Source organism: Phoxinus phoxinus (genome assembly GCF_949152265.1).
Source record: "Phoxinus phoxinus genome assembly, chromosome: 24".
In the NCBI taxonomy this organism is placed as follows: Eukaryota; Metazoa; Chordata; class Actinopteri; order Cypriniformes; family Leuciscidae; genus Phoxinus; species Phoxinus phoxinus.
Window position 1 is genome coordinate 789,478 of NC_136899.1, and position 14,910 is coordinate 804,387.

Below are 14,910 nucleotides of genomic sequence, written 5' to 3' on the forward strand. Positions count from 1 at the left end.
GAGGTCACTCGTCATGTGTCGGGTCAGAGATCACTCGTCATGCGTCGGGTCAGAGGTCACTCTTCAGCCGGAACTAGATTACTGTCTAGTTTACCGTGTGATTACTGTCACGATGATGATCATGCGCTTTTTTGGGCTTCACAATCCCAGTCACCAATGCCATTCACTCCCATTATAGAGCTGGGAAGAGCCAGGATAGTATTTAATAACTGATAGTGTTCGGCAGAAAGAAGAAACTCATTTATACCTAGGATATATATTATGGGTTAATTATAATTTTTGAGTAATTTGGGGTTACTATGATCTAACAATAATTACGCTGGGTTTTGATTGGTTTTAATGAAGTAAACCCACGGCTAATGTTCGTAAGGACCAACATGACATCACCAGAGTGGACCGTTTTAGTCTAAATTTGGATTTTGGATGTTTGTTAATTAAATTGTTTCTTTATTTGTGGTTTTTCCTAATCAACACTTCCTAATCGCTGATCCGTTCAGCTGATTATTGATCTTTGGCTTGACCTGTTAATGATATTGATTTAACCCTATACTCTCCTCTCCCAACAGATGCTTACAAACAATTACTGGCATTTAACGAGCTGATCATTATATTCATCCTTGCTCAAACACGGACATGTTCCTCTAGTTCAGAAACACTATCACAATCGTGTTTTAAATATGGCTATACAGCAATTTTTTCTGGACATTGTATTATTTTAAGAATCGTGGATGTACTTAGAGACCCTTACAAAAAAAAGTAGGCTACTTGATGTCTTCCTTTGTCGTTGTACTTTTGTTTTCACTGGTGAATTTCGATGTTTAAGGTTCTCTTATGAACATGTTCCAAATGCCGCATAAATATTTTTTTTTCTTGCATATGAACAACAGGAAGTGGCGCGACGCGAAAAAAATGATCTCGTCGCATCGCGCAGGTAAACGCGCGTCACCATCTCTCTCTCTCTCTCTCTCTCTCTCTCTCTCTCTCTCTCTCTCTCTCTCTCTCTCTCTCTCTCTTTCTGACCGGCTCTGATGGCGTTTAACGCGCGTTTGAGCATCACGAGCGCCGTCATTCATGGGGTTAAACAGTGTAGAAGGCAATTATTCAAATCCTGCAGCACTTCCACCGGATTCAGGCTGTGGTATCATAGCAACAACACCCGAGAAGCAGACACACACTCACACACACACACACACTAGAGAGACTCAGCATCCGAACCCGAAGCGCAAAACTCTCCGGATCAGAAACCCGCGCGCGTGACACTCCCCACAGCAGAAGAGCGCGAGACGAGCGCGCGCGAGTAAACGGCTGAGACGAGCGCGGGAATATTCCTGACTGGAAATACTGGAAATTACTTTTTTTTTTCCACCTAAGCGCAAAATGTTCTCTTCCGAAGGGAGAAAGTTTTCGTTTAATTGCCCGAATACGAATTTATTAGCCATATTTGACGGTAAGCGATCGTTTATTGTTCATCTCACTGTGTCGATGGAGTAGGTAATATGCTTTATCGATGAATGATATAAATGATTAATATATCAACGCGTGACTGGGCATCTCTAGTGTTATTATGTATTTTTAGGGCTCGTTAAATGTACCGAATGTCACGAGCTGTTACGCATGTTATTTTCTACGCATAAACCCCCTGATTTTCCAGTTTCTGTTCAGTTTTACGTTCATTTTAGAAAAGCAGGCTGGTTTAAATTACCTTTATTCGTTATTTCGTGTAATTCCTTCGTCAGAAAAGCCCTTTAATAGAAGCATGTAGCAGTAGCTCATTTTCAAAATCACCATTTTATGTCCAAATAACACTAAAACTCTAATATTTACATTAAATTCGCCTCTTTTCACGATCCCCGTGTCTTTATTGAGATAAGAAACGTTTGGATTTTTGGTAACATCACAGAAAACTGTTATACACGAACATTAAGCTTAATTGACTATAAATCTCCTCATTATTGGATAGCACTGACCTGTTAGAAAACACTGAAGAGTATGTGGGTTATGCAGTATCGATTATTATTGATTTGAAGGACTGAACACTGTATATGTACTAACACTGAGGTGAACCTGTCAATGTTTCAGGTTTAAAAGCCTCATATATATGATCAATGCATGTTATGTTCTGTGTATTTGACTGTTCAAATCTTTCTTTTAAAGGTCTTAAAATGAAACGTACCTGTACATCAATTTCAGTCAATCACTACCAATTAATTTCAGTTAGGTTACTAAAAACCTTGACGATCTTCCAGTTAGAGACAGGTATACAGTTGTGCCGAATGAGGACAGTGTTTTCTGCATGTATTGTTTCCAGTCAGGGCAATAATTAATGCAGAAATGCATGATATCAGAGCTCATTAATGCATCCGAAGTGCATGAGAACATGTCCAAGCTGACCAGTCTCTCACAACCAAAAAATCTGGAATAACTAGTGCAGCGAAAAGTGATTGACATGCATTAACTGCAGATGCTCGTGGCGTATATATGCTGTAAACCACTAAGTGGCTCTTAGCTTACATTAGAGACCGACAGCCAGTTGAAACAAACCCCTTTATTGATGCACCATAATAACTACAGGGAGTTGTTGCAACTGGACTCACATTAAAGCGCAGATTCCTTATTAATATCCACATCCGCATTAGAGACCAGATCCTTCTTTAGTCCGGGTCAGTATGGATTGCATATGATGCTAATGATAATGAAACTGTTGATTGATTCAAAGTCAAATGTAATGTTCACAACCTTTTATCCCTCTAGAATTTGTTTTAAACATATTTTCAATGAGCAAGTAAACCCTATTGAATAAACAGTCCCTCACAGTCATTAGTTTCAATTAAACATGTCAATAGCAGTGCGTTCAGTAATGGAGGTGCTGTTCAACACAACCGTAATCTGGTTTGTAGTTTCTTCTTTATTGATTGTATGTGGCAACTCACACATTGTATAAACCAAACCTAGAGGAGGAAAAGCAGCATGGATTGTGCCTTTGTGAACAGCATATTATTCATTTTCCACCCATGAATGAATATCAGCAGATATGCTTGGTAAAAGTGTCATTTGTTGACTTGTGCGCCCGTGTTTCGGATTGTAATAGCCGTAATTTCCAGCTCCATTACCCTTATATTTCTCTGAGTCTGCACTGACTGCATGATGATGGAAATCATATTTCTGCTTTACTGCAGCTAGTTTTACACGCAAATTGATTCTGACAGTCTTGCGCTAACGCTGTCATTTTGTGTTTTGTCCTCGTGATGTTTATTTTCATCTCCGCTGCCCTTCATCCAGCCCTTCAGATATGAATGTAAAGGTCATTGTGATCCATAAATCCTTCTCGCCCGTGTTTGAGATGTCAATTGATGTGTGAAGTCTCTGTGGATCCCGCCGCTCATTTCTCTGTTCGCGCGGATCATCTGCTGTTTGCTTTGATGTGGAAGGATTCGCACACACCTTTGAACTCGCGCGGCCTGCGTGATCTTCTGTTTATCTGGACTGTCAGAGCGTTTTCAGCTTTATTTGATTAAACGTGGAGTCTTTCATTGCCAAACACTCTCAGGAATTCATCAAATCTATAAATCTTTGTGGTTGGAAATATAGCAGCAGTGCCAGCACAGAAGTCTGGGAGCCTTGTTTCTTAAGAGCAGTTTGTTTTGTAACGTCAGCATCTGTGTGTTGTAGTGTTAAAGCGGACCTATTCTGCCCTTAAAGTCTTGCTGTAGTTCAGGCTCGACTAGAACATGTTCTTCTGCTGTAATGTTGATTATTCTCCTCATATTCTCCATTGTTGCGGCTCCTCTCTTCCCAGTCTGTCAGTAACGCTCTGTTTACTTCCTGTCTCTATGAAGCCCCTCCTTCTGAAAAGCACACTGTGCTCTGATTGGTCGGCTGGAGCAGTGTGTTGTGATTGGTCGAGCGCTTCGAGTGTGTTTGGGAAATGCCCCGCCCCTTACCATAACCGCCAGTTTAACACACTACTGACTAACTCAACCAGGCCCCGCCCCTTTATTCTGCGCATTAATTATTATAATGAGGAATATTGTGGCGTGTTCGTTCCCGGGAGAAACTCGAGACTACAGTGGAGGCGTTTCAGGAGTTCAGGAACACTGACACTGATATAGAGAAGAACTGGAGCTGTACATGATCACACACTGAGGAGATGAAGATGGAGAAAAGCCATTTATTTGTAGTACAGATTACGAGACGTAACATAATTATGTTTTCAGGGAAATAATGCGGCCAGAATGTTCAGGCGCAAACAACTAATCTGAATATTTATGCCGTTAAATATTCATGAGCATATGAACTTACTTGACCATAGTCTTTTGTCTCAATGTCTGATGAAAATATGATGAAGAAACACTATTATTATTTCTGCTGTATGTTTCAGAGGACTCGCATAAAGCAAATCTTAGCTGTGTGATTGATCATATTGTTGCAAAATTGTAAACTAATGTAGTATCTAATGTATATATCCAACTTCATTCGCATTTACATACTCATTTAAAGATATATATATGCTCAATATATATATATATATAACGAATCTAAACCGCCTGATTTTTTAGTTTCATCACAAAATGTACTCTAAAAAATGCTGGGTTGTTTCAACCCAATTTTGGGTCAAATATGGATGAACGCAGCCGTTGGGTTACATTTTTAAATGACATTTTTAACCCAACGTTTGGGTTTGTCCATATTTGACCCAAAATTGGGTTGAAACAACCCAGCATTTTTTTGAGTGTATAGTCGGCCAGTTCTGTTTATAAAGTTGCATATAAAAAAAATATATATATATAACAGTATAAGTATATCCAACATTATCTGCATACAGTACACTGTGTAAAGCCATATATCCTATTTATAAAATCTCAACTGATTTATATAACCGCAAAATGTAACTGTATAAAATATCGCACAGCTCTAATCTGCTAAATGCAACTATAAGGCATTAAGATATTAAGATATTATAAACATAAGCATCATGATTTTCTGTAAAGCTGCTTTAAACTGTGTGATTTTACTCTGTCTTGATTTAAAGGCAAGCAGTGCGTTTCCACAGATTGACCAGCCATAAAGTTTAAGTATTATATTTAGTGCCGGTCCATAACCGCGCATTACTGATGTGTTCGGTGACAGCCGGGATATTTCTCCGGTTTCTCCTGACCGTGTTGTGATCCAGTGGGACGTCAAACACCGAGGGGAATAAAAGCGGTCCATCATTCACTCGACGTCAGCGCCGAGAAGTCCGAGCTAAATCACGTCTTCTCGAATCCTAGCTGTATGAAAGTCTGCTGAGAGATTCATGACTGACGAGAACATGTAATTATGCCTCATGTTTACTCTCATCAGGGTCATGAAGCCTCGGAGGGTCATTATCATGGCGGATCTGCTGATTCATGTTAAATCAATGTCTGTCTAATGTGTTGAGAGACTTTAATGAGCGGAGAGAAATGGACACTCAGTGAGTTTGCAGAAAGAAACTAATTCACTTTTCTCCTCTTTTCTCCCCGGATGATTCAGAACTAATGAACCCTGGTGCTGGAAACTCACATTTGTGTTTTCCTCTGGAAGTCCCTTCTGGAAGACAATATAGAGATTTAATTGGTGCCATAAATTATTCTGCAGAAATGTAGATGGGTTCACGAAGGCAACTGCAAAGTCTTGTTTTGATTTAGATTATGAAATAAACACACAGTGTGTTATATATACCGGTGTTGGGACTGGACTGGACAGTTTCTGCAAACTTTAATTAAGGTTGTGTTTGGGTGAGACCCTTGAGAGACTATAATTAATCTTTGGTAGTTTATTTAGAACGACAGCATGAACTCAAGTCGGCATGAAAGTACTAGCCTATAGTTCACTATAGTTTATAAAATGGTAATAAAATATGAGCAGAACTCAGTTGATATTTGACAGGTTTTGTCCATCCTTCTGTTAGACTGTCTCTCACACACACACACACACACACACACACACACACACACACACACACACACACACACACACACACACACACACACACACTTCTGTTAGACTGTCTCACACATGAATTATGTTGAATATCTGTCAACTGGTAAATTTAACTACACAATTAGATAATACCAGTTTAGCTCGACCAGTGACCAAGCAATGCTTCATTGTGTTCAGTGTGTGTGTAAAAAGAGCATTAGCAATTAAAGACAAAACACACTTCATCAGAACATGATCAGTTAGGACCAATTTTCACTGTATGAAGATTTTTTTGGTTATAATATGCCATAGTTTACTTTATTTTGCTCTCCTCACTTACATAAATGAACTACAGTGTCCTGCACGAGATGTGGGCGGGGCTTGTTTCACTTATTCACTTATTCAGACTCAACATACAGTCGCATGTCTGGTTACTTCTTTATTTGATCCCATATGAATTTAAAGCTTAAATTAATTGTTTTTTGATTGAATTTAATTGTCTGGACCTCATGTTTTTTTGGACTCATTACGAAACCCTCATGTCACGATTCGATACATATCACGATACTGAACTCACGATACGATATTCAAAATATGATAAAAAGTTAACAAAAAATGTCCTGTTGATTAAAATGCTAAATTTGGTATTATTATTATTGTGTGTGTAAATGAGTAGAGTTGGACTTGGTGCTGAAGCCCAGAGCACAGGACAATAGAGACACCAGAATAACAATATTCATGATTCTGAAGCTGAAAATACTGATTATTAGATGAATATGCTTGTGCTGTCTCTGACTAGACATATTTAAAATAATGTCGGACACTTTTTACTGGTAACATCAGATATGTGGCATAATCAGGACCAACAAATATTCCCCCATTGCATTATTAATTATACATTATATTATAGTAGTCTAATGTAGTACTGACACTAAAACTATCCACGATACATATTGTTGCATTTTTGTATTGCGATATATTGTGACACAAATCACGATATACGCCTAGGACTCATATTTTCATCTGTAATCATATATGCAACAAGATGCTTGTACCTGTTAGCCTGCGCTCCCTCACGTTCCCACGGTTCGTGACAGAAGCAGCTTTTATGGCAAATCAACACCAAACAGAAAAAGAAACAGATGCTTTTCATCTTTCTGTTTGGAGTCTGAAGTGAATCATATCATCTGTCTCGGTCTCACACACTGCTTCTGTTCTTCTTTTAGTCATGTGTGAGTGATCGCTGTGTGTGTTTGTGCGGCATTAACCCACACTATCCATATGGTGTTCGCAGGAACCAGCGTCTCGCTCCCACTCAGTGTGCCGGAGATCCCGACGAACACTCGCCCGAGACGGAGCGCCGCCGCGCCTGCTTTGTGCTCAGACTCTTTGACAGAGCTTTCATCAGGATAAATGAGCTTCTGGAACGTCCATCTAATGAAGAGCCAATAGGAGCACGGCAAACGCTGGTGTGTGACATTCATTTAAATAGGGTGATAAACAAAAACAAGTCTCTTCTGCTCACCAACGCTGTATTTCGTTCATTAAAAATACTGGAAAATTGTGAGATATTATTACTATTTAATATAGCAGTTCTCTATGTGAATATACAGTAAAGTGTAATTTATTCCTGAATGTTCAGCATCATTACTCCAGTCTTCGGTGTCACATGATCCTTCAGAAATCAGTATGATGATCAAGAAACATTATTAATGTTGAAAATAGTTCATATGTGTGTGGAAACCCTACTGTTCTAAAGACTAGGGTAAGATTTAAAGAAATGAATACTTTATTTAGCAAAGGCGCATTAAATTGATCAAAAGTGCCAGTAAATACATTTATAATGTTACAAAAGATTCTATTTCAAATAATTGCTGTTGTTTTTAAACTTTCTATTCATCAAAGAATCCTGAAAAATAAAATGTATCACTGATCACTGTTTCCAGAAACACTGATAATAATCATAAATGTGTCTTGAGCATCAGATCATCATATTACACTGATTTCTGGAGGATCATGTGACACTGAAGACTGGAGTAATGATGCTGAAAATTCAGCTTTGATCACAGGAATAAATTAAACTTTATTTTATATTCACATAGAAAACAGAGGATTTACATTAAAATAATATTTCACAATTTTTACTGCGTTTTGGATCAAATAAATCCAGGCTTGAGCAGAAGAGACAGTAAAACTTTTCACCGGTAGTATGTACGTATTATGTGTTTTTGTTTGTGTTTAGCATTTTACTATTATTATTTGTTGTAAATGCACATGCTATATGATAGATTTAGTGAGTATGTGTCTAGTTCTCATGGCTTTTCCAGCCCACACTAATGTTCTCATGTTCATCCCGTCTTTTCCAGGATGATTAATTGAGCGTCATCATGATTGCCACAGGGGGTCTTCTGCGAATATCTTCCCGGCGACAGGACTCCCTCCGCGCGAAGAACCGCGCCGAAAACAAGCGCAAGAGGAAAGCAAAGAAAAAGAGGAAGAACGAAGTGGTTGTGGTTAAAGGAAAGCTAAACCTGTGTTCAATATCTGGACTGGTCGCTGCCATTGGTATTCTAGTGCTACTGGTTGGCGTCGCAATGGCTGTGATGGGATACTGGCCCAAACCCAACCCGCCGTATCCGGGATTGATGAACACATCGAGCGCTCACAGGACTTACGAGAGCCGAGAATTAGTCAATGTGACCGTCAGATGGGATCTTCTAGATAAAGTCTTCAGGAGCTATAATGGATCCAATGGGACTGCTGAGGTGCATTCGCCTAAGCTTGGAGCATTTGCTGCGTTTATTAACAGATACTTGTATTCCGACAAGATGAAGGTGTTCGGGCCTTTAATCATGGGAATCGGGATCTTCCTATTCATTTGTGCGAATGCAGTACTTCACGAAAACAGAGACAAAAAGACCAAAATCATTAATCTAAGAGACATCTACTCAACGGTGATTGACATTCATAGTTTGCGGAGCAAGGAGCCCGGGCCGCTGAACGGTTTCGTGAACTACTGCCAATCGAAAGAGAACAAATCCCCGAATAAAGTCTCCTGGCCTTCTCCAGGCTCCGGTCGACACGACGCCAGTAGCACGATCCCATCCCGGCGTCTGTCGACCACAATCCCACGAGTCTCGTCTTTGGACAAACAGAGCTTTACGGACACCGTCTACAGTATCTATCAAGACCAGAAGCGAATCCCACCTGAGCTCAAACAATGGGAAGCCAGAACAATCGTATCCACTTCAGTCAATGCGTTCACCCTGCCGATGATGAAGCTCAACAACCGAGGAGCGTCCGAAAGAAGGGGTTCGGATAAAACGGGAGAAGCCAAGAGAGAGTTTTTGGACGCCGAGGCCATTTGTAGACGTTTGGAGGATCTGGTGGCGTCTAGGAGCATCACAAAGGCCAAAGTGGAACCGGCTCAAAGTCATCCAGAGCTTACGCAAGACTCGGTGGAGGTTTATAGGAGTATTGGAAGTTTGCAAGGAGCTCCTCGAGTTTCTTTGCAGGGATCGCAGGTTCAGTTGCTTCCACCGTGTTCTCCGGGCCGCAAAACCACAGGGTCTCACTTGTCTTTAAGCGCTTTATCGGACTACTCCAGGTCTATTGATCTGGATATCTCATGTATTCCTATGGACCGGCAGGTGCGATCGAGGCGTCTCAGTTGCCCTCGGCTGGAGGGTCTCGGTAGCGGAGGCTACACCAAACTCGAGGGTCTTGGTGGCGAGTCCTTCGAGTCCACGGACAATGCCATGTTTAGTCATGGGAGTTCTGTTGAGGTTTCGGAAAAGGACCACAATCAGGCGGACCAAGAGGAGAGCGGCGTGGTCAGACAATACTCTAAGAAACAAAAACTCATAATGGTTTCTCAATCGGACACTACTTTAGAGGATGTGGAAATGGACAGTGTAGAAATTTAACTCTGGGATTCGCTCTTGAGACTCTTGGCTGAGAGGAAACTAAAGGTACGGTCACATCGGGGAAATTTGTTCAGAGAATTTTCACAAGAGAAATCCAGATATTTCAATAGAAATCCATGCAATTGGGAATTTCACATTGGTGGAGTCTAGGACCATCACAAAGGCCAAAGTGCAACCCTCATAAAGGCCAATTAAATGTCTACTGTTTAATTCTAGTTAAACTTCTATTCTGTCCATTTGATGGTCCTCAGAAAGTAATTTCAGCGAATTTTCACAAGCGAAATCCAGTCATTTCAATGGGAATCGACTCGATTAGGAATTTCCCCACATGGGATTCGTATTGGTAAAAGTCTAGGACCATCACATAGGCCAGACATTTCTACAGTTTAATTCTAGTTACATTTCTACTCTATCCATTTGATGGTCTTTGGAAAGTAATTTCAGCAAGTTTTCACTAGTGAAATCCAGTAATTTCAATGGGAATTCACACGATTGGGAATTTCCCCACATGGATTTCGCATTGGTAAAGTCTAGGACCATCACATAGGCCACAAATTTCTACAGTTTAGTTCTAGTTAAACTTCTACTCTGTCCATTTGATGGTCCTCAGAAAGTAATTTCAGCTTATTTTCACAAGCGATTCCATAGGAATCGACAGGATTGGGAATTTCCCAACATGGATTTCACAGTAGTAGAGCGATGTATGAAGAAGAGCTCACAAGAAACTCTTAAACTAAGCAGCTTTTCTGATGGTGTTTTCTGATATTTCGCCCTCTCGTGGATTCCTATTGAAATGCCTGGATTTCGCTTGTGTAAATTGTCTAAATGCTACCGCACCTTAAAAGTAACTTCAGTGACATTACGAGCAGTGATGGTCTTCATAAAGTACTCAAAAGAGAGCAAACGTTGCCTGAAGTGTTGTTAATATGTTAGACCCAAAGGTCAGTGTTTAATACTGTTTCCTCAAGGAACTACAAGCAAAAACCAGATGGGAAGTAAGTCTCAGACTTTCAGCATGATAGCACAGCTATGCTCCACTAGATTAAACAATTTCCTTTATACTTCCAGTAGTAGAATATTCGTGGATGTTTAGTTTATCGGTGAAGTTTGGCTGTCTGAGCAGCATGTTTTATACTGTCGTCTACTTGCACTTTTTTTAACCACCAAATTACTGATTATTTTTAGAAATTGACTTGATAGCAATATCTCATTTGAAATGTTCCCTGCTTGTGTGGGAAATATTTATGTTTGCATTTTTGAGATGTTGACTTACACTTGTATGCTCTCAGTTTTTACTTCTGTTTTTCTTTTCTTTTTTTTGACTTGAAATGAACTCAAACGAACCATGAGTCAAATCCAGACGTTAGTTAGCAAGCACAGTGGTTCGTGTAGTTCAGTACTGTCTGAAATGTAATATCCATTACAGTATATTTAAAATATCATGAGACGCTAGAGTTTTGGGGTCAATTAATGAAAGATTAATCACCAGTGTCTCTTTAAAGCGGCCCAAGGGAAGCATTAATGCTGCGTTCCATACAAAACCAGATGTTTGAATGAGAAAAAAAATCAAGTAACCTCTGAGGAAACAAGAGTTTAGAGTTAAAACCGATGGTTTTTACTGAGTAATGTGGTACTGCAGTGTTTGTGTGATCTGAAGCAGGTCAAGTGAACATGCACTGACTAACAATCACAGTGCACTTACTATTACTGTTACCAGTTTCGATAGGAACTTCAAATGTTTTATTTCAATTGGAACTTTGTGTTGTTTTACTTTAATTGGAACTTCAAGTGTTGTTCTATTTTGATTGGATCCTCAAGTTTTGTTCCATTTCAATCGGAACTTAAAGTTTTGTTCTATTTTGATTGGAACTTCAAGTGTTTCTCTATTTCGATTAGAACTTCAAGTTATGTTCCATTTTGATTAGAACTTCAAGTGTTTCTCTATTTTGATTAGAACTTCAAGTGTTGTTCTATTTTGATTGGATCCTCAAGTTATGTTCCATTTTGATTAGAACTTCAAGTGTTTCTCTATTTCGATTGGATCCTCAAGTTATGTTCCATTTTGATTAGAACTTCAAGTGTTTCTCTATTTCGATTGGATCCTCAAGTTATGTTCCATTTTGATTAGAACTTCAAGTGTTTCTCTATTTCGATTGGATCCTCAAGTTATGTTCCATTTTGATTGGAACTTCAAGTGTTGTTCTATTTCGATTAGAACTTCAAGTGTTGTTCTATTTCGATTGGATCCTCAAGTTTTGTTCCATTTCAATCAGAACTTCAAGTGTTGCTCTATTTCGATTGGAACTTCAAGTGTTTCTCTATTTCGATTGGAACTTCAAGTGTTTCTCTATTTCGATTGGAACTTCAAGTGTTTCTCTATTTCGATTGGAACTTCAAGTGTTTCTCTATTTCGATTAGAACTTCAAGTGTTGTTCTATTTTGATTGGAACTTCAAGTGTTGTTCTATTTCGATTGGAACTTCAAGTGTTTCTCTATTTCGATTGGAACTTCAAGTGTTTCTCTATTTCGATTGGAACTTCAAGTGTTTCTCTATTTCGATTAGAACTTCAAGTGTTGTTCTATTTTGATTGGAACTTCAAGTGTTGTTCTATTTTGATTGGAACTTCAAGTGTTTCTCTATTTCGATTGGAACTTCAAGTGTTTCTCTATTTCGATTAGAACTTCAAGTGTTGTTCTATTTTGATTGGAACTTCAAGTGTTGTTCTATTTCGATTGGAACTTCAAGTGTTTCTCTATTTCGATTGGAACTTCAAGTGTTTCTCTATTTCGATTGGAACTTCAAGTGTTTCTCTATTTCGATTGGAACTTCAAGTGTTTCTCTATTTCGATTAGAACTTCAAGTGTTGTTCTATTTTGATTGGAACTTAAAGTGTTGCTCTATTTTGATTGGATCCTCAAGTGTTGCTCTATTTCGATTAGAACTTCAAGTTTTGTTCTATTTCAAAACTGTGAATTGAATGGAACGCAGTCTGATCCACCGCTTGTGATGTTAATGAACAGACGCTCATGTGGGAGTTTGTCTTTGTTAAGGTGTTTAAATATAACTTTAAACTCTTCTAAAGCTTCCCTAGTTAATTCAGTCATTCTGTCTCCGTTTGCCTTTAATAGAACAATCAGATTCTGCTAATTAATAAACGTATTGAATGCAACTGAAAACAATAGCAAGCACATCTCAAACTGCTACTGTATCCTGTCTAGTTGAACACACTCTTAAAAGTGAAGCTCCCCCAAAGAACCGTGAAATAATAATTATTATTTCTTAGTGTGAAGAACATTTAAAAGCATAAAGAACCGTTTCCCACTACAAAGACCTTGTGTGAAATGGGAAAAAGTTCATTGTTGTGAAGCTTTATTTGTAAGAGTGTGTTTGACTCTCCATGGTGTGTGTTTGTGATATGGTGTCCGTGAATCATGCGTTTGCAGTTATGATGCTCCTGAAATATGAATCACTCTGTGGATGAAAGTCATTATCCCGTGGATCCTCGTTCACGCTCGACGGCCAGTGAAGAGTCCGAGGAACACGGACTGAGCGATCCCTGCTGTGCTTCATACATGTCTGAATACACTGGACAACATATTAAACTCACAATTTACAAAGATTAAAGCATACAGTTTTCTTTAATCCCAGCGAGGAGAACTTGAACTCTGGTTTGAGTGGATCTTGATCTCAGGTTCTGCACTAACGTGGAAAAACTCTTTTATTTTAAGCACGTTTTCTTTTTAAAAGTTGTCCCTGTGTCTCAATATAACTTTCCATCCTGTCAGTCTTCGGTTGAATGACATCACCCTGCAGGAAGTGACATCGTTTTGGAGGGAAAACCACAGAATAAACATCAGTAAGTATAATCAATGGATGTTTATTTGGTCTAAAACATTTAAATCCGGTTTGACATAAAACAACCTTTCAAAAGATGATTAAAATATGAATATGATCTTCTAGCTGACGTCCTCATCAGAACTTATGAACAAAGATTCTTCCAGAAATTATAATACAACATTATATCCCTTAAAACTCATCTCTGATCACCAAAATGTCATATTTAAACGTGTTTTCCTTATAATATTGTGAATGTAACTCGACACCCTCGCCTCATTTAGTATGCGCGGCTCTATGAATATGCAAATGAGCCCCGCCTCCACTCACTCAGAGATCCACTGGTGGACGATCACACGTTGAGGGGTTCATGTGTGATGAGTTTCCTCGGTTCTTTTCTATTTATTGGTTTTGAATAATCCTGTAAAATTAAAAACCCTGTATTTTCTCCACGGGGAGTTTAATCGTTTAAAACTGGACGTTTTGTTCATCCGGAGAACATCCCGTAATAAGGGTTTCGTGACTTACTGGGAACATCAGCAAAACCTTCTTGGATTTCGTAAGCTGGGAACATCCTGAGTCAGTGCTTAAAGTTACACACTTCTGAACGTCTGCTTTAAACGTGTGACCCATTCCAGTCAGCGTGTGTGTGTGTGTGTGTGACCTTTCTCAGGTATAACCTCTCTCTCTCTCTCCCTCACACTCTCTCTCACACACACACAGACACTCGCTCGCTCTTTCTCTCCCTCACACACACTCGCTCTCTCTCTCCCTCACACTCTCTCTCTCACACACACTCGCTCTCTCTCTCCCTCACACTCTCTCTCACACACTCTCTCTCTCTCACACACACACACACACTCGCTCTCTCTCTCCCTCACACTCTCTCTCTCACACACACTCGCTCTCTCTCTCCCTCACACTCTCTCTCTCACACACACACACTCGCTCTCTCTCTTGCTCACACTCTCTCTCACACACACACACACTCGCTCTCTCTCACACACACACACACTCTCTCTCTCACACACACACACACACACTCGCTCTCTCTCTCCCTCACACTCTCTCTCTCACACACACTCGCTCTCTCTCTCCCTCACACTCTCTCACACACACTCGCTCTCTCTCTCCCTCACACTCTCTCACACACACACACACACTCGCTCTCTCTCACACACACACACTCGATCTCTCTCACACACTCTC

General features: G+C 39.6%; 1 protein-coding gene across 2 annotated transcripts; it reads left to right on the top strand.

Moving 5' to 3' along the window:
* Nucleotides 1–1,083: 1,083 nt before the first annotated feature.
* Nucleotides 1,084–13,731, top strand: tmem200ca (transmembrane protein 200C-a). Of its 2 annotated transcripts, XR_013796374.1 has the most exons (4): nt 1,190–1,447; nt 7,235–7,409; nt 8,307–11,741; nt 11,801–13,731. XR_013796374.1 is itself a non-coding variant. In XM_079602314.1 (3 exons), the coding sequence occupies exon 3, from the start codon at nt 8,328–8,330 to the stop codon at nt 9,864–9,866; it is 1,539 nt and encodes a 512-aa protein (XP_079458440.1). In that variant the 5' UTR covers nt 1,084–1,447; nt 7,235–7,409; nt 8,307–8,327; the 3' UTR covers nt 9,867–13,481. The 2 variants fall into 2 exon arrangements, 1 of the variants encoding a protein (XP_079458440.1); XM_079602314.1 differs by having other exon boundaries at nt 1,084–1,447; nt 8,307–13,481.
* Nucleotides 13,732–14,910: the final 1,179 nt, after the last annotated feature.

Coding starts and splice junctions, on each gene's coding strand:
- tmem200ca (XM_079602314.1), top strand. CDS start 8,328: ATGATTGCCACAGGGGGTCTTCTGCGAATATCTTCCCGGCGACAGGAC.